A 20303-nucleotide genomic window follows, 5' to 3' on the forward strand; every position below is an offset into this window, starting at 1 on the left:
ATTAGCTAGCTGCAGTGACCTGTCAATCACTGACTAAAAGGTGATGTAATTTCACAGCAGTTTTAAATCACTGCGGTGATGCTGACTCATCGCACGCATCTGGTAATAAAAAGACACAGAGGCTCTCATTGAGGAGGCAAGGAAAACAAAATGAACAGGGAAATTACAGAGTAATTATAGGCAGTTATACCACTGAGGTCTTTATTAACTGATTATGAAATCTTAAAATACCAACATACCCATAATGAAAAACAACCGTATTTGGGAATTTATAAGATTCACAATAATATAAAAAAGGTAAAAATTCTTAAAATATTAAAATATATATTTACATTTACACATTAAACTATTAAAACATTTTAAATGTGTATTTCCTCTGCATACCTGCCAAGAGCTACTTATTTTAATACAAGGGTTTAGTTATCTTTAAGTTAAGAATATTTTAAAGAATTTGAGAATAGTTTTTTGAAGAATACCAATTTTTCTAAAGTTTGTTCTTAAGAAAAAAAATTAGAAAATTTAAGGATTTTTTTTTTTTTTTTGAGAATAGCAGTTCTTACCTTTTTTTTTAAGTCCAAAGTTAATAAAAAAGTTGGTTTTAAGAAGATTTATTTTCTTAAGAACGTTTCAAGAATACGGCCCTAGGCATGCCACTAGGACCCAGTGGAAACACCAATGTTGACACACAATTTACTAGGAGGAATCTCAAGCAGAGAGGAGAAGGCTGAGACCTGTACAAGTAATGATGCGGTGCCAAGTGTAAAAAAAACACGATTTCCATTACATGAGAGCAGATGTTAAAACTTCTAGCCCAAGACTCCTCACGTCCCATCATCACCCCCTCCGTCCCCCACTCAATTCAGCCCAGCTTGCTTCATTGTTACCAGGTGTTTGAAATTTGTACTTTCAGACATAATTTATAAATACTGACAAGTAAATATAACACAATTACATTTGGAGACAAAATGCTTCAGTCTGTAAAATTTTTTTTTACACTTGGCGAGTCATCATTGATTTAGCTGACATGTTAAGTCTGGGGATCTAAAAAATAAATTTGTGAAAAAATACATGGAACTTAAAATCCTTTTTCTTTTTACCGTTTGTATTAACATTTAGCTGACAGGCAAATCCAAAATACATCTTTGTCATTAACAATTTGTTTTATTTTTAATATTTATTTTCTGAGCTAAATCTGAAGGTAACATGTAAATGAATCCCTGCCCACTGAAGTGTTTGACGTAGGCATTCTATGCAGGGAGGTGGGGAAGCAGGGCAAAGGAATATCCACCAGGGGCATCAGAGGGCATTCGTTCAGCACTCCCACCTTTATCCTCCTGAGCACTGCACCTCTCTAAATCTGACCTCCTCTACATTCCTTCTGCTCCATCTCAGTGTCCCCTGACTCTGTCGCGCTCTCTCTCCATCTCCTGCTATAAACCCAGCTGTTATTCTTGACCCCTCCCTCTACTTCTTCCCACACACTTTTTCTCACTACTCATTATTCCACCCAGCTCCTGGTCCAAGCTCCTGTAATCTCCAGATTGGACTACTGTAACTCTCCTTGCTGGTCTCCCTGCTTCATCTGTCCGCCTCCTGCAGTTCATATAAAATTCTGCTGCTTGTCTTGTATTCTCTCAACCTTGCTACTCTCACGCTACCCCTCTGCTTCACTCCCTGCACTGGCTACCTATCTCTGCTTGCATTCAATTCAAGATCCTTGTTCTTGCCTACCACTCTCTTCACCACACTGCCTTCTCCTTCCTCCAATCCCTTGTGTCTCCCTACACCTCCTCTCGCTCCTCCTCTACTGGCCAATAAAGGCACCTGCTAAATAAATAAATAATAATAATACTAAGCCAGACACAGCCTCTGACAGTCTCTCATGCAGGCACAGCTTCTCATACAGACACAGCTCCTCATCCAGACACAGCTTCTCATACAGGCACAGCTTCTCATACAGGCACAGCTTCACATCCAGGCACAGCTTCACATCCAGGCACAGCTTCACATACAGGCACAGCTTCTCATACAGGCACAGCTTCTCATACAGGCACAGCTTCTCATACAGGCACAGCTTCACATACAGGCACAGCTTCACATACAGGCACAGCTTCACATACAGGCACAGCTTCACATACAGGCACAGCTTCACATCCAGACACAGCTTCACATACAGACACAGCTTCTCATCCAGGCAGGCACAGCTTCTCATACAGGAGCCCCTGCTCACCAGAAATCACACACGCGGTCTTCTCGCCTCTCATGTCCTGACTGTACTTCTTCATTTATAAGCAGGTAGTTTCCAACAAACAAGTAGTAATCCTCCAAGTAAAATCAACACAGTCACTGTTTTCTTCTTGTTTTCTCACGTGTCCCACACACTGTCATTTTCCAGAAGAGCTGCTGCTTTGCGCCATGCTGTCCCATGTATTCTAGTGAAAGCCCTGGTCACCTCAAGGCCGTGCATCCTTGGGACACTAACTCCCTAAAGGTTATCAGATTCCAGAATCACACACACAGCAGAACATACTGTTGGTCAGCTTGTCTTAAACAGCGTATCTTAAATGAGAAGGTAGCTTAAAATAAAGCAATGTTACATTTTCTTAACGCAGCTTATTTAGGGTCTACGTTACTACATACAAATGACTACAAATTCTTAATTCTTAACACAGACGACCGCAACACAGCGTCCTTGTCTATCAGTTTGTCTGATGGCTCTGTGTGACCATATCGGGGTAAATAAAGTGTAAAGGATGAAGTCTCAGCTGAGTTGTATATTCTCTTTCTGTGTCATCAGCTTCTCTGCAACGGAGTCACACCTGGAACAATACAGACTGTGGTTAGTAAAGCACATGGGTGAGAAAAACACAATGGAGCCAGTTTGTTTGTGTTTGCTCCCACAAAACTAGCAAGAAACAACTCAAATTATAATTAAACTGCTGCTCCCTGCACGTCTGTTACACAAGACAATGCTGGAGTATCAGTGAGAAGCAGGAGCGCTCTCAGGATCTCCTCTGAACTCTACCCTCCTTGTTGGTGTGCTGTGCTCTGTCCTATCAAGACAATGCTGGAGTATCAGTGAGAAGCAGGAGCGCTCTCAGGATCTCCTCTGAACTCTACCCTCCTTGTTGGTGTGCTGTGCTCTGTCCTATCAAGACAATGCTGGAGTATCAGTGAGAAGCAGGAGCGCTCTCAGGATCTCCTCTGAACTCTACCCTCCTTGTTGGTGTGCTGTGCTCGGTCCTGTCAAGACAATGCTGCAGTATCAGTGACACTGGTGTCTGTTATTCATGTAAGACTCACAGGAAACACAAAATCTCATGCAGCTCAGAAGAGTCAGGCAACTGTCAACTTAAAAAATGGCAAACCATAGGCTATAGCTGGTTCTCAAGAGAATGCTGTGAGTTCAAGTATAGAACTTAATTCAGCTTAACAAAAAAAGTATATGTTTTGAACTGTAAGCAGTGCTGTTTTTAATACATCTTTCTGGGGTGATAACTGATTGATTCAGAAAAAGAACAGAACCCAATAGTTATTAAAAGTGCATGAAAATGTATCTTTACCTGTCGTCGCTGGTGGAGCTGGATGAAGCATCACTTTGTTCCTTTGCTGAAATAATAATAATATATAATAATAATAATAATAATAATAATAATAATAATAATAATAAAAGCAGAAAAGCAGACCCCAGGAATGAGGAGATCTCTCATAGAAGAGCCTTTAAAGCCCTTCTCACTTGGGTTTATATTTGAATGTTACTGTAGTTCAGTATCTAGCAGGTGCGGCACTAGAAAACAATGATCTCCTAAAAGCAGAGCAAACCAGGGAGAGACAGCTCTGCACAAACACATCTATTACAACTCTGACCCATAGAAAACAATGATCTCCTAAAAGCAGAGCAAACCAGGGAGAGACAGCTCTGCACAAACACATCTATTACAACTCTGACCCATAGAAAACAATGATCTCCTAAAAGCAGAGCAAACCAGGGAGAGACAGCTCTGCACAAACACATCTATTACAACTCTGACCCATAGGAAAGATATTAAGAATGTACAGGCAGTTTCTACAAACCGGTTTTCATGTAGCGCAAGAACGGTATTTAAAGAACTTCATTCTAACCCCTATAACAAATTCAGAGACGTCCTTTCACTTGTAATTGTCGAATTCAATTCTGTTTATGTTTCTCCAGCCTTGATCTTCAACAAATTAGAAGTCTTTTATTTCTTCTACATGTCCAGCTTTGGACAGGACTGCCCTGAAACTGCGGGTCAGTATCCCTGTCCAGGGCCCCCCAAAATATCAGTTTCCTTGAGTTCCACCGACTGCAATGAGATAAACACTGAGAGAATGTACAGGAGCGCTAGCTATATGTTGCATTCAGCCTCTGTGTCACTGATGTGTGGGTTCTGGTTGTAAAGTGCATGTCTAAAATACTAGATTCATGTCCTTATCAGCACCTGTAAGAGTCCTGTTGAGCTTATAGGCACACATTATTAACATGTTGTTTTCCAAGAGCACAGCATGTGTGTTTAACTCTTGTTTGGTAACATTTCCAGTACTCTGCAAATCTGGAGTTCCATCAGTGGTTGAAACCCTTGGGTAGTTGTTTCAGGAGTTAGGGCTCGATCCATCCTCACTGCTGCCAGGAGTTTATTCAGAACCTAAACTCTAACGCCAGCTGAAAGCTGAGTCCAGAGAGGACTGTGGAAGACAGCTCTTCAGATTCCTACATGGAGGAATCAGCAGCCCAGTGCAAAGACTAGTACAGGAACCTTTTACACATTTACTGCAGGAGAGACCAGGGCGTTAAAAGACTGGGATCAATTAGAAATGGGAGTTTGTTCATGCTAAGCTCATAAATATGTATATTTCATCAGGACCTGACAACTGATAAAGGAATTAGAAATGCAGCATTAATGAAGCAGCTCTTAACCCCGCCTCCCTCTCTCTCACCTGATGCTCTTTCCATCCAGATGTGAACTCCTATGATCACTGCGATGATCAGACCCAGAGCAGCCAGCACACCACCAGCAACAAACCCCACGTTCAGAGCAGCCTCTGGAGCTGCAAACACACAGGAGACTGTTTAGCAAAAGCAATCAGTGAAGATAATGACCCACATCCCTGCAGCAGGCATTAGGCTCTGTGTAAAGCACAGTAATACCAGTGGTGTGAAAGTTTACCACAGGCATTTAGCATTTCCAGTAAAACCAGTCTAATCCAGCCCCTCTACAAACCAGCATTCTGGGTAATTCAGCATGATTTACGAGTACCGACCAAATCCCTATCGAAATGAAAGGTGTGATACAGTCCTCTACAATCCCTATTGAAATGGTGTGATACAGTCCTCTACAATCCCTATTGAAATGAATGGTGTGATCCAGTCCTCTACAATCCCTATTGAAATGAATGGTGTGATACAGTCCTCTACAATCCCTATTGAAATGAATGGTGTGATACAGTCCTCTACAATCCCTATTGAAATGAATGGTGTGATACAGTCCTCTACAATCCCTATTGAAATGAATGGTGTGATACAGTCCTCTACAATCCCTATTGAAATGAATGGTGTGATCCAGTCCTCTACAATCCCTATTGAAATGAATGGTGTGATGAAATGAATGGTGTGATCCAGTCCTCTACAATCCCTATTGAATCCCTATTGAATGGTGTGATCCAGTCCTCTACAAATCCCTATTGAAATGAATGGTGTGATACAGTCCTCTACAATCCCTATCAGTCCTATCCCTATTGAAATGAATGGTGTGATCCAGTCCTCTACAATCCCTATTGAAATGAATGGTGTGATCCAGTCCTCTACAATCCCTATTGAAATGAATGGTGTGATCCAGTCCTCTACAATCCCTATTGAAATGAATGGTGTGATAATCAGTCTCTACAATCCCTATTGAAATGAATGGTGTGATCCAGTCCTCTACAATCCCTATTGAAATGAATGGTGTGAATCCCTATTGAAATGAATGGTGTGATCACAGTCCTCTACAATCCCTGTAGGAGGGGTTAAACAGGCTTGTGCTAATAAGGTGAAGATGTGTTGAGGCATTGTTGTGTTTAATGTTTTCTGAGGCACCATTGAGTTTATTATACTGTGTATGTACAGCAATAATGTGTTTTTTTTCAACAGGGTCTCAGGTACAGCCTCCCTCCCCTCCCTCCCTGCTCACACAGTCTATTTCAGTAGCAGGGTCTCTCTCTCTCTCTCTTACCCCATTTCACATCCATCTTCTCATCCAGGCTGGCGTGGTGCACCTGGCAGGAGTAGCTGTGTTTCTTCTGGTCCTCAGGACTCACTGTCAAGATCTTTCTCAGCTGGTAGGTTGTGTCCCCATTGGGCAGCACCTCTCCACTCCACACCCCCTCCTCCAGCAGAGCCTCCCCGTCTCTGACCCAGTTCACCTCAACCTCTCGGGGGTAGAACCCCGTCACGTGGCAGATGACGTCCGTTCCTGCAGATTCACGCGCTTTCCTCTGTATCAGTGTCACTGCAGGGCGTACTGGAGAAAGAGAACCTTTTTAGACCCCAGTATTGTTTCATGCAGTATTCAATCACACTGTAGAAACCCCCTCCACTCTGATTGGCTGAGAGGGTATATGTAAATGGAGCTAATGTGTGGCTGATCTGAGTGTAGCTCTAGCCCTGGCACGCTGGTCACTTTCAATTGGAACTGATCTCACTAAACGGATCAGCTCAGCAGTGTCTTAGTGAACAGCAGAACAAACAGGCATTGTGTTTGTACAGGTACCTTTGTGTTTATAGTAATTGAACAGCACAGTCTGTGCATTACCAGTGATCTCAGCACAGCAACACATTCCTTTACTGTTTCTATAGAGGGTTTGTGCTCATGTTTCGCTCTGTAGCTAAAACACTTTATAAAGAGTGAGCTTTCTAAAAGGGACCCCTGCGTGATTCATATATGTTGGGTCTGTTGTATCACAGTGTTTGCTGTGATTTCGTTCATTTCAATTTCAATACTTGTCATAGTAATACAAAATATAGGAATATCACAAATCAGTAAGATATCAACTTATTAGGAATATCACGTATCCCATATCAACTCTATTAGGAATATCAGAATCTCTGCATATCAACTCTATTAGGAATATCACTGTATCTCTGCCATATCAACTCTATTAGGAATATCACTGTATCTCTGCCATATCAACTCTATTAGGAATATCACTGTATCTCTGCCATATCAACTCTATTAGGAATATCACTGTATCTCTGCCATATCAACTCTATTAGGAATATCACTGTATCTCTGCCATATCAACTCTATTAGGAATATCACTGTATCTCTGTGTGGCAAAGTGCTCGCCATTGTGTATATTTTGTGTTGTGTGTTGTGTTTTAATGTTGGTGTATACTCATTGGTACACAGGATATAAACGGGTCTGTGTTTAAAATATATATTTGTATTTAGGCATTAGGATTGCACAGCACTTCATGTGCAAATAAAATGTAATATGTGAGCACGGGGAATTGCACTTTATTAATTCACATGCAGTTGTACCGCGACTCCAATTGAATGATTGATTAGCAATCGAGTCTCGGTACAGCTGCATAAAAGCAGCATGTTTTCACTCACTCAGGGTTGTGTGTTCGGAGAGTGGAGAACGGGATTGGAGACGGAGGTATTTGTAAAAGATAAGAAAAATAGAAGCTCACCGTGTTTTGTTTCTTGATAGTCCGTTTTGTTTGTCCCTTTTGTTTTGGTGAATGTGCCGTGTCCTATGTTTTTGTTTGTTACAACCGTTTATTTTCTGTCTGTTCTGTTCACTCATTAAATGCTGAGCGAAGCCATTCGCTCAGCTCAAACAAACCTGACCTCTCTTGTTGTTTATTTCCTGCTTCTGGTATGACGTCACCCACTCCGGCCCTCTTTGTGACACAAGGTGTCAGAAGTGGGACTACCAGCGCCCCCTAGACGCTGACCAGAGCAGGAACCGCAATTTCTTGTTTAAAAAAAAACGTTTGTTCTGTTTATAGTAATTGAAATGCACAGTTGAGCGAAGCCATTCAGTCAGCTCAAGCAAACCTTACCTCTCCTGTTTTATTTCCTGCCTCTGCGTCTGAAGCTCACTAAAAAAAAAAAAAAAAAAAAAAAAAAAAAAAAACGAAACGTCAGAAGACGCCATCAGGCTGAGGGACTGGATCCGGGACAATGCTAGGCTGGAGGCACAGTCCATGCCCCTAGCCATCCGGGTCCTGTGGCTGATGGACAGGGAGCGATGGGAGGAGTACGAGAGAGAACACACCCCAAACTCCCTGGAGGAAGGTGTGGAATTGGTCCTCTGCTACCTGGAGGCAGCTATAAACAGAACAGCAGCCCAGGCACCAGGGTCTCCAGGCGGGGGGACCGCGAGAGTCCAGCGCCCAGACGGGGGGACCGTGGGGATCCAAAGCCTGAGAGGGAGCTGTTTCTATCTCCACCAGCAGAGGGTGAGTGCCTGCTGGTATCACTTCCCCTACCGTCACCACTTGGAGGAGAGGAGCAGGTGCTGCCTCTGCCTCCACCACCTTCCCCTGCAAGTGAGGGAGAGCCGCACCAGTCCCCTGTAATAAGGGTAGACTACACGCCGCTCCCACCTCCGCCGCCAGGAGACTACACACCGCTCCCACCTCCACCGCCAGGAGCTGCCTCCGCCACCTCCACCAGCAGAGGGTGAATGCCTGCTGGGTCCCTGTCCACCAGCAGAGGGTGAATGCCTGCTGGGTCCCTGTCCACCAGCAGAGGGTGAATGCCTGCTGGGTCCCTGTCCACCAGCAGAGGGTGAATGCCTGCTGGGTCCCTGTCCACCAGCAGAGGGTGAATGCCTGCTGGGTCCCTGTCCACCAGCAGAGGGTGAATGCCTGCTGGGTCCCTGTCCACCAGCAAAGGATGAATACCTGCTGGTATCACTTCCCCCACCAGCAGAGGGTGAATGCCTGCTGGGTTCCTGTCCACCAGCAGAGGGTAAATGCCTGCTGGTTTCCCATCCACCAGCAGAGGGTGAATACCTGCTGGTATCACTTCCCCCACCATCACGAGGAGAGGAGCTGGAGCTGCCTCTGCCTCCATCACCATCAGGGGGAGAGGAGTAGGAGCTGCCTTTCCCCTCACCAGTAGGACCAGGACTAGATGCTGGCAGACCTCAGCAGCCCTTTCATAGGCTGCTGAGGGAAGCACGTGGCCGAACCGAGGGCCAACAGTGGCACCCCAGAGGGCCCTGACTCCATGCCTCGCTTCGCCCAAGGATGCCTGCCTCGGTTCGCCCAAGGATGCCTGCTTCGGTTCGCCCAAGGATGCCTGCCTCGGTTCGCCCAAGGATGCCTGTCGCTCCGCATCGCCTGGGGTTGCCAGCCGCTCCGCACCGTCTGGGGTCGCTGGAACTGCTTCGCCAGGGGTCGCAGTCGGCTCTGCTTGGCCGCAGGGGTCAGTGTGGCCGGAGCCCCACCAGAGGGAGCTGCCAGCTGTGAAAAAAGGGGGAGAGGTCAGGAGACCACCTTTCCCCGCAGCAATTTCGCTGCAGGAGTTCTGGGGGCTGGAGTCCCCCCCAGAGAGAGCTGCCGGCAATAAAGGGGGGAAGAGGTCAGGAGACTACCTTCCCCTGCAGCAGTCTGCTGACAGCCGCACCATTGGCAGCATTTCCACTGCCAGTGGTACAGCGGGAGGAGAGACTCGCCCCACTGTCAGCACGTCTGCTGACAGCATGGCCAGTAGCAGCCTGGCTACTGGCAACATTGCCGCCCATCAACCCCTTACAGTACCGGGGCTTTGGGGATTTTAAGGGGGGAGGTGGCCATTGAGGCCATGTGTGCTACGCACAAGGGGGGGGGGGGGGGATATGTGGCAATGTTGCCCCGCCCCTGTGTATTTCTGTGTTGTATGTTACGTGTGGTGTGTTAATGTTGGTGTATAGTCAATATAGTTAAATATCAGCTCACCCTATTTGTCTGTGTAGTCTCTTTATTTTGGCGAAAGTGCCGTGTCCTGTGTTTTGTTTGTCTTTACAACCTTGTATTTCCTGTCTGTTCAATTATTAAATGCTCAGCTTCACCAAACTCCTCCTCTCTGTTTATTTTGTGTTGGTTCCTCTTTCTGGTCTGTCATCACCCTCTGCAGCCGTCTTTGTGACACTCTGCCATATCAAGTCTATTAGGAATATCGACGTATCTCTGTCATATCAACTCTATTAGGAGCCAGCATCGCAGCTGTTGCGTGTGCTGATGCGCTAAGGATTCAAAATAAGCTGATCCCTGTAGCCAGCATTACACTTCAGCAATCAACACCAGGCAAAAGGATATCTACATCATCAGAAGGAAAGAAATGCAAATGGATGGAGATGCAGATGGATCACATTAGTTTACTGTAAAGCTACGTCTTAGTTGGTGCTTATCTTGGCATGAGCCGGGTTCAAATCAGCATGAAGGTTTAACAGCTACTATCAGGTAATGGAAATCATTATCATTACACATACATTTTGTTTGTTTGTTTATAGACAAGTAATACAAATTCATAAATCCATATGAACAAAACTTCATGATCTGTACTTGCACATTTGAAACTATTTGAAACTAGTTAGTATCGGATGAGTTAAACACAAGGCATATGAGATTGTTACTTTACCTTTCCTCTGCAGGGTCTCCATCCCATACTGGATGTACCACTCCAACAACTGGAAACACTCCTGTTGAAAAAACTTGAAAGTGATCTCTTGCCGGGCTGTGTCATTTTCCCGCTTGTGTTTATAGAAGACAGCCTGTGGCACGGCAGCGACCCAGGTCAGGGTCTCCATATCAAGACTAATAAAATCCTTCCCATCATACGCATAATGCGAATATGCTCGCCTGGTCCCATCATCATCCAGCTCACAGCCACCCATGCGCTGGTAAATGTGAACTGGAATAAACACACAAAGACAAAAGACAAACTAGGCATGAGTGTCCAATAAAAATAAAGCTTTCTCAATTTTTATTACAGAAGTTAGCACCGGTATTTCAGAGAACACTGAAGAGCCTGGGGCCCGTTTCATAAAAGCGATTTGCGAGGAATGGCTGTCGTAGACCCCTCGCAGGTTGCAATTTGTGTTTCACAAAACTTTCGCAGGGCTGCGACGTCACAGATTTTCACTAGAAACTTGCAACTGCCAGACAGCAGTCACAAGAAGCAATTTCTATCAGAGAGCCTGTTTTAGCCAATGCCATGGCGCACATACTACTATCGCTGTGGAACTGTACGCATTATTGAACGGTTTTCTCAGGTAAAACATTCTGATGACAATATGAACTTGTCTCTGTATTTTATAACCCCCCCCCCCCCACCACTACCACACACCAGACACCACACACAGTATAGTTTTTTTTTGTTTTTTGTTGTTTTTTTTTAACAAAAGGTTTATATAAATTACAAAACATTGAGTGTGACCCAATGTTATGTGGGTGAAAAATAACAGCAACTGAGGCAAGGTCAAGCTGTACAAACAAACACAGTTTATTTATTAAATACAATCATATAACAAAAGTCCCAATTTATTCAGTATGATAATAGCATTAATGGGAAGATTAAACTGGCAGCAATGCCGTGCAGTAATTATTACGTGAACAATAATAATAATAATAATAATAATAATAATAATAATAATGCAAACAAAATAAAAAATGTGTACAATAAACAAGTTAAATAACACAAAAATAAATAAAATGGACCAAACTTAAGAGACAAGCACCTCCTTCTCACTAGATAAAACCCGCCAACTTGTTTATACCGAGTTAAATGTTGAACACTAAGAGTAGTGAACAATAACAAAAATGAAATAACAAATGTGCAGGCATTGTATATTAAAATGTGCATAACAAATGTGCACGCATTATATATTAAAATGTGCATTATATATTAAAATGTGCATTATATATTAAAATGTGCATTATATATTAAAATGTGCAGGCATTATATATTAAAATGTGCAGGCATTATATATTAAGATGTGCACCCATTATATATGAAAATGTGCAGGCATTATATATGAAAATGTGCAGGCATTATATATGAAAATGTGCACGCATTATATATTAAGATGTGCATGCATTATATATTAAAATGTGCATGCATTATATATTAAAATGTGCACGCATTATATATTAAGATGTGCAGGCATTATATATTAAGATGTGCACGCATTATATATTAAGATGTGCACGCATTATATATTAAAATGTGCACGCATTATATATTAAGATGTGCACGCATTATATATTAAGATGTGCACGCATTATATATTAAGATGTGCAAGTGTCGTGTATTAAGCATATAAGTCAAATACTAAATACAGTACACTCTCGATATAGAAACCCTGTTTGACTCCAAAGCCTTTTGTTCGCTACAGTAAAAGGACAACCCAAAATGAACAATATAAGCTGCTGGAGTAAGATAAGGAAGTCACCTTGGATAAAGGCATTCGCTAAACTATTAATAATATTAGCAGTATTTTATTGTTTGATTTTCTTTATTTAGTACAGTATTTGTCACTACTAGCACTAAATAATAAGATATTGCGAATAAAACTAGAATTACAAGTACAGTACCCTATTTGTGGCTGCATCCTGGCTATATCCTATTCATTGAAGAACACAGTACAACCGCCACCCCCCCCCCCCCCCCCCCCAAAAAAAAAAAAAAAAAAAAAACAAAGCGCATCAATAAAGTTTCAGTTTGCAAATGTTAACTGAAATCTTGGTTTCTTAAAAAAAAAAAAAAATGTCGCTTTGCCTTACCGGTTGCATAGACCTGTACGAGCCAGCATCAGCAGCAATTTGATTACACACACACACGCACGCACGCACGCACGCACGCACGCACGAGACAGCGAGGATGTAAATATATCTGCACTCAGCTGACGGTTTGGACCCGAGGCTGTTGCTGCACTCGGTACAATAAGTTACAAGCAAGCACCATACATTTAAAATAAATTTACCGCTACATTTTATTAATCACATTAAAGAAATGAAAAAGCGATGTCAGCATGCTCGTGATAAAAACTGCCGTGTTCGATTTTTTAATTTTTTTTTTCCTAGGTTGGGAAATAATGTTAATGATTTAATAAAGGTAACAAGATAGTAGCTTGTAATTCCAGTCTGTAACTTTGTTTAAAAAATCATAGCCTTCAGTATAAAAGTATATACGCTGCCGTCGTGTCCCTTTCACCCTCTGTTTCAGTGACCAGGCACAGTCACGTGACACACCAGCGCGCTCGTTCAGGCTGCGAGAGTTGTCAGGGGTGTTGCACGGGGCACCCCGGAAATCAAGCATTACCAGTGAAAAACACTGATCCCTCTAAACGTGTTTTACCAGGATGATCTGTGAGCGGGATCTCGATTGAGAAACCTCTGTTTGACTAAAGCACAGGACGTTATCTTGTTAAGAGTAAAAAAAAAAAATCGGACTGCCCGCTGGTCAAGCAGCCAAAAAAAACACGCTGTCGGCCAGATTTTTTCGGTTGTCCCGGAACGACGGGCTAGCGATGTTGGGAGCCCTGGTGTGCCTCTCTTCTCTGGCACTTCTGAGCACTGAACGCGAAGATGCAGACTCCATGGACCTGGTCTGACGAAGCAGCACTGCAGAAGCACTGCATTACTTGTCGTGAACATTTACAAGTACATTTGTCAATTGTTAAAATCTATTTTCTTAGTAACCTTATCCTTGGTCCCTACTAGCATTAGCATCAGAGATCCCTATTCACAAAAGATTGTTCACTGGACTGTACTGTTTAAGGTGTGACTTATTGGAATAAGTCAAGTATAAAATAAATGTTACAATGACATCACCTGTGTCAGATTTTCCTCTTAACTGCCATTTAACTTCATAAGGCAAGTCCTCCAAACAGCCTGTAACAGATAGAACAGGCAATGGCAGCCAGGGGATGGCAGCTCCTGGATCCCTGATTGGCCGGTGGACGTGTCTCGGCTGAGCGTCTCGCTATATAAGACAGCCAGAGCAGGACGGTGTATGTGAAGGGAACTGCCATAAAACAAGTAATGTGAGTAACTGTGAGGCCACCATCTACATCCTGCAACATTGTGAGTAGAGTGCCAGTGAAGTGTACCGGTGTGAGCAGGGCGTGCCAGTGAAGTGTACCGGTGTGAGCAGGGCGTGCCAGTGAAGTGTACCGGTGTGAGCAGGGCGTGCCAGTGAAGTGTACCGGTGTGAGCAGGGCGTGCCAGTGAAGTGTAACGGTGTGAGCAGGGCGTGTCAGTGAAGTGTACCGGTGTGAGCAGGGCGTGTCAGTGAAGTGTACCGGTGTGAGCAGGGCGTGTCAGTGAAGTGTACCGGTGTGAGCAGGGCGTGTCAGTGAAGTGTACCGGTGTGAGCAGGGCGTGTCAGTGAAGTGTACCGGTGTGAGCAGGGCGTGCCAGTGAAGTGTACCGGTGTGAGCAGGGCGTGCCAGTGAAGTGTACCGGTGTGAGCAGGGCGTGCCAGTGAAGTGTACCGGTGTGAGCAGGGCGTGCCAGTGAAGTGTAAGCAGGGCGGTGTGAGCAGGGCGTGCCAGTGAAGTGTACCGGTGTGAGCAGGGCGTGTCAGTGAAGTGTACCGGTGTGAGCAGGGCGTGTCAGTGAAGTGTACCGGTGTGAGCAGGGCGTGTCAGTGAAGTGTACCGGTGTGAGCAGGGCGTGTCAGTGAAGTGTACCGGTGTGAGCAGGGCGTGTCAGTGAAGTGTAAGAGTGTGAGCAGGGCGTGTCAGTGAAGTGTACCGGTGTGAGCAGGGCGTGTCAGTGAAGTGTACCGGTGTGAGCAGGGCGTGTCAGTGAAGTGTACCGGTGTGAGCAGGGCGTGTCAGTGAAGTGTAACGGTGTGAGCAGGGCGTGTCAGTGAAGTGTAACAGTGTGAGCAGGGCGTGTCAGTGAAGTGTATCGGTGAGAGCAGGGCGTGTCAGTGAAGTGTAACAGTGTGAGCAGGGCATGTCAGTGAAGTGTATCAGTGTGAGCAGGGCGTGTCAGTGAAGTGTAACAGTGTGAGCAGGGTGTGTCAGTGAAGGCTCCTGTAACAGTGTCTGGGCAGTATTCACAGAGAAGTCTGTCAGGCAGTATTTACAGAGAAGTCTGCTCGGCAGTATTAACAGAGAAGTCTGCCCGGCAGTATTCACAGAGAAGTCTGTCAGGCAGTATTTACAGAGAAGTCTGCCAGGCAGTATTCACAGAGAAGTCTGCCCGGCAGTATTCACAGAGAAGTCTGTCAGGCAGTATTTACAGAGAAGTCTGCCAGGCAGTATTCACAGAGAAGTCTGCCCGGCAGTATTCACAGAGAAGTCTGTCAGGCAGTATTCACAGAGAAGTCTGTCAGGCAGTATTCACAGAGAAGTCTGTCAGGCAGTATTCACAGAGAAGTCTGTCAGGCAGTATTCACAGAGAAGTCTGCCCGGCAGTATTAACAGAGAAGTCTGTCAGGCAGTATTCACAGAGAAGTCTGTCAGGCAGTATTAACAGAGAAGTCTGTCAGGCAGTATTCACAGAGAAGTCTGTCAGGCAGTATTCACAGAGAAGTCTGTCAGGCAGTATTCACAGTAGACATGAGATTGAGACACTCCACTTCTTTTAATGAATGACCATTCTGTGGTAAATTCCTCTTGATATTTCTGACAAGCCAGCCTCTACCTTTTAGATGTAGAAGAGTGAAATTTTCTGTTTCATTTGTGATTCCCATTTTAATAACTGATAAACAAGGCTGGGATTTTGTCAAGAAAATTTTGACAAAAAAAAATCACGGAGCAGTCACGGTAAATTTTTTCAAAATCACGGAGGAAGGGGGTAATGGTGTGCACCATGCATCACATAGATAACACGGACATAAACACAGAAGACAGCTGATTCCGCATCCAGCACTCAAAGAATATCACAGACATTTGCAGAGCTTTTTGAGATGTTATAGTAATAAAATAATGACTTGGATCGCATTATTGAGGAGTTTGGTGATAAAACGAGTGATCAGGAGAGGATTTATCAGTATGCACGACTATGAAGATGTATGTGAAATACAGCGAACAAGGGGTGGGGCTTGGCTTGTGTGAAAATAAATTAGACCTGACGTGCCTCACAGGCGCTGAATAAATGGACCGCAAAGGGTTAAATGCGCACTTTTCTGAAAAGATACAGTGTGTTTACTTGTTATTTGTTATCACACCACTCACCACCCTGTCACAAAGTGTAATAAAAAAAAAAGATTTAAAGACCGATTTTAAATGTTGAATTTTTAATACGCTTATGTATTTAGCTAAATCTGGACTTTTTGGCATTAAATCAAAAAGATGCGATTTACATGAAATCTGGGGAGAAAACACCTGTAAAACTATAAAGATAAGGTCTAAGGTTTTAATATACTTGTCAGCAGGGGGGTGCGACAGATTGTATGCTAAAAAAGGGGGGCGGCATATAAAATATATTTGCACACCACTGGTCTAGACACTGATCTCAACAAGAGGGAGGGACTATGGCTGTAAATATCTCAAATGTAGTACATAGGTCGGTTAAGCACAGCAATCAACTCCTTCAATGGTGAATGGAGCCGTCGACACTGCACAGTGCAGAGCGATTCATTCAGAATGGAGCCGTCAAAACTGCACAGCGCAGAGCGATTCATTCAGAATGGAGCCGTCGACACTGCACAGCGCAGAGCGATTCATTCAGAATGGAGCCGTCGACACTGCACAGCGCAGAGCGATTCATTCAGAATGGAGCCGTCGACACTGCACAGCGCAGAGCGATTCATTCAGAATGGAGCCGTCGACACTGCACAGCGCAGAGCGATTCATTCAGAATGGAGCCGTCGACACTGCACAGCGCAGAGCGATTCATTCAGAATGGAGCCGTCGACACTGCACAGCGCAGAGCGATTCATTCAGAATGGAGCCGTCGACACTGCACAGCGCAGAGCGATTCATTCAGAATGGAGCCGTCGACACTGCACAGCGCAGAGCGATTCATTCAGAATGGAGCCGTCAACACTGCACAGCGCAGAGCGATTCATTCAGAATGGAGCCGTCGACACTGCACAGCGCAGAGCGATTCATTCAGAATGGAGCCGTCGACACTGCACAGCGCAGAGCGATTCATTCAGAATGGAGCCGTCAACACTGCACAGCGCAGAGCGATTCATTCAGAATGGAGCCGTCAAAACTGCACAGCGCAGAGCGATTCATTCAGAATGGAGCCGTCGACACTGCACAGCGCAGAGCGATTCATTCAGAATGGAGCCGTCGACACTGCACAGCGCTGAGCGATTCATTCAGAATGGAGCCGTCGACACTGTACAGCGCTGAGCGATTCATTCAGAATGGAGCCGTCGACACTGCACAGCGCAGAGCGATTCATTCAGAATGGAGCCGTCAAAACTGCACAGCGCAGAGCGATTCATTCAGAATGGAGCTGTCAACACTGCACAGTGCAGAGTGATTCATTCAGAATCAACAATGACAGAAGGGGCTGTGTGTGTGCCTGTACTCAGTCCTATAGTCTCTGCGTCTCTAACAGTGATAGAAGGGGCTGTGTGTGTCTGTACTCAGTCCTATAGTCCCTGTGTTTCTAACAGTGATAGAAGGGGCTGTGTGTGTATCTGTACTCACCTCCAGTATGGTTAAAGTGCTGGACTGTATTTCGCAAACTCCATTTTAAAATTTTTTGACAATAGAGAATATACCAAGTACGTCTTTCCCAGAACCCACGACCCATAGTCTTATTCATCGAGTCGAGCAGGAGGACAGGTTCTTCCATGGTGCTGTTATAGTATGACATTTGCACATCATCCACCACATCCACAGTTACATACTCTGGAAGCCCAGCCCCTTCCGTGGTCGCCACTCCAAAAAACTGCAGTGAGTGAGTTCCTGGAAGAGGAATACAAATGAGGATTAGTGACACATTTCAATAATCCCAGAGTAAAACACACAGTGCCGGTGAGCTGCTGACATGCAACAGTCTCTCCAGGATTCCACCATTCTGTGATGAAGCAGACTCTCCAGAATCTTCGGGGCACAGACTAGTGTTAGCAATGCTCCGGCTCCAGAGCCCAGAGCCAACTTCAAGAGCCGGAGCCGGAGCGGAGCTGGACTCAGGCTCACCAGAGTGCTCCGGATCCTGCTCTTGACTTTCATAAACCACAGTAAATGTTATAAAAAGAAAAAGAAAAAAAAGGTACGGTGAGAGGTTTGTTTGTTTTGCACAAATGCAGGCTGACTTAAACTAAAGCATCAGTTTTGTAAACAGCAGAATAGTTTTTTTTTTCTGCTTTGTTTAAACAAACAGATGGCCTCGTATAATGGGGGATAGTATTCAGCAGGTTTACAGTCGTTTCACTAAACACTAAAGTTCAAATTAACAGTACTGTAAAAAAAAAAAACCTAACAACAAAAACGTACGCTTTTTTCAATGGAATCGTTGCTTGGATGATTTGAAACTAAATGAGTCTATTGTTTTACTTTATTTTTTCAGGATAAACTGTTCCTCAAAAGTAACCATGAATGTTTCATACTGATGGGAAAAGATGATAAAACATCACTAGTATATCTACTGTTCTGTGAAGAACTAGTACTGTACTTTAAAAATGATAAGTTTTATTTAAATGGTCTGCAGATAATGTAATTCTATAACTAAAAAATTTAAATGTTAGAATGTATTGCAAACATAGAAGTTTTTGTGAGTGTCCTGTTTCAGTATTTGCAGTAAGTGTCCTGTTTCAGTATTTGCAGTGAGTGTCCTGTTTCAGTATTTGCAGTGAGTGTCCTGTTTCAGTATTTGCAGTGAGTGTCCTGTTTCAGTATTTGCAGTGTTTTGTTTCAGTATTTGCAGTGAGTTGTTTCAGTATTTGCAGTAAGTGTCCTGTTTCAGTATTTGCAGTAAGTTTCCTGTTTCAGTATTTGCAGTAAGTGTCCTGTTTCAGTATTTGCAGTGAGTGTCCTGTTTCAGTATTTGCAGTTTCAGTATTTGCAGTGAGTGTCCTGTTTCAGTATTTGCAGTAAGTGTCCTGTTTCAGTATTTGCAGTGTGTCCTGTTTCAGTATTTGCAGTAAGTGTCCTGTTTCAGTATTTGCAGTGAGTGTCCTGTTTCAGTATTTGCAGTAAGTGTCCTGTTTCAGTATTTGCAGTGTTTTGTTTCAGTATTTGCAGTGAGTGTCCTGTTTCAGTATTTGCAGTGAGTGTCCTGTTTCAGTATTTGCAGTTTCAGTATTTGCAGTAAGTGTCCTGTTTCAGTATTTGCAGTAAGTGTCCTGTTTCAGTATTTGCAGTGAGTGTCCTGTTTCAGTATTTGCAGTAAGTGTCCTGTTTCAGTATTTGCAGTAAGTGTCCTGTTTCAGTATTTGCAGTAAGTGTCCTGTTTCAGTATTTGCAGTAAGTGTCCTGTTTCAGTATTTGCAGTGAGTGTTTTGTTTCAGTATTTGCAGTGAGTGTCCTGTTTCAGTGTGTTTTGTTTCAGTATTTGCAGTGTGTGTTTTGTTTCAGTATTTGCAGTGTGTGTTTTGTTTCAGTATTTGCAGTGTGTGTTTTGTTTCAGTATTTGCAGTGAGTGTCCTGTTTCAGTATTTGCAGTAAGTGTCCTGTTTCAGTATTTGCAGTGAGTGTCCTGTTTCAGTATTTGCAGTAAGTGTCCTGTTTCAGTGTTTCAGTATTTGCAGTATTTGCAGTGAGTGTTTTGTTTCAGTATTTGCAGTAAGTGTCCTGTTTCAGTATTTGCAGTGAGTGTTTCTGTTTCAGTATTTGCAGTAAGTGTCCTGTTTCAGTATTTGCAGTGCAGTGTCCTGTTTCAGTATTTGCAGTGAGTGTTTTGTTTCAGTATTTGCAGTGAGTGTTTTGTTTCAGTATTTGCAGTAAGTGTCCTGTTTCAGTATTTGCAGTGAGTGTTTTGTTTCAGTATTTGCAGTGTTTCAGTATTTGCAGTAAGTGTCCTGTTTCAGTATTTGCAGTAAGTGTCCTGTTTCAGTATTTGCAGTAAGTGTCCTGTTTCAGTATTTGCAGTAAGTGTTTTGTTTCAGTATTTGCAGTGAGTGTCCTGTTTCAGTATTTGCAGTAAGTGTCCTGTTTCAGTATTTGCAGTAAGTGTCCTGTTTCAGTATTTGCAGTGAGTTTTGTTTCAGTATTTGCAGTAAGTGTCCTGTTTCAGTATTTGCAGTAAGTGTCCTGTTTCAGTATTTGCAGTAAGTGTTTTGTTTCAGTATTTGCAGTGATGTTGTTTCAGTATTTGCAGTGAGTGTCCTGTTTCAGTATTTGCAGTGAGTGTTTCAGTATTTGCAGTTTCAGTATTTGCAGTGAGTGTCCTG

At 43.7% G+C, this 20303-nt stretch overlaps 1 protein-coding gene across 2 annotated transcripts in view; it reads right to left on the minus strand.

Moving 5' to 3' along the window:
- Nucleotides 1-2260: 2260 nt before the first annotated feature.
- The window catches only part of LOC121304020 (major histocompatibility complex class I-related gene protein-like), a 28444-nt gene continuing 10401 nt past the window's right edge, over nt 2261-20303 (minus strand). Inside the window, exons 2-7 of one of the 2 annotated variants that reach the window (XM_041234962.1) lie at nt 17617-17877; nt 10635-10907; nt 6231-6518; nt 4957-5067; nt 3564-3609; nt 2261-2819 (exon numbers count right to left, since the gene is read on the minus strand). In XM_041234962.1, coding sequence (XP_041090896.1) covers nt 2762-2819; nt 3564-3609; nt 4957-5067; nt 6231-6518; nt 10635-10907; nt 17617-17877 — 1037 coding nt within the window. In that variant the 3' untranslated portion in view covers nt 2261-2761. The remainder of the gene's footprint in view (nt 2820-3563; nt 3610-4956; nt 5068-6230; nt 6519-10634; nt 10908-17616; nt 17878-20303) is intronic. The other variant, XM_041234963.1, reaches the window with a different exon arrangement.

Source organism: Polyodon spathula, chromosome 36 (genome assembly GCF_017654505.1).
Source record: "Polyodon spathula isolate WHYD16114869_AA chromosome 36, ASM1765450v1, whole genome shotgun sequence".
Taxonomy (NCBI): Eukaryota; Metazoa; Chordata; class Actinopteri; order Acipenseriformes; family Polyodontidae; genus Polyodon; species Polyodon spathula.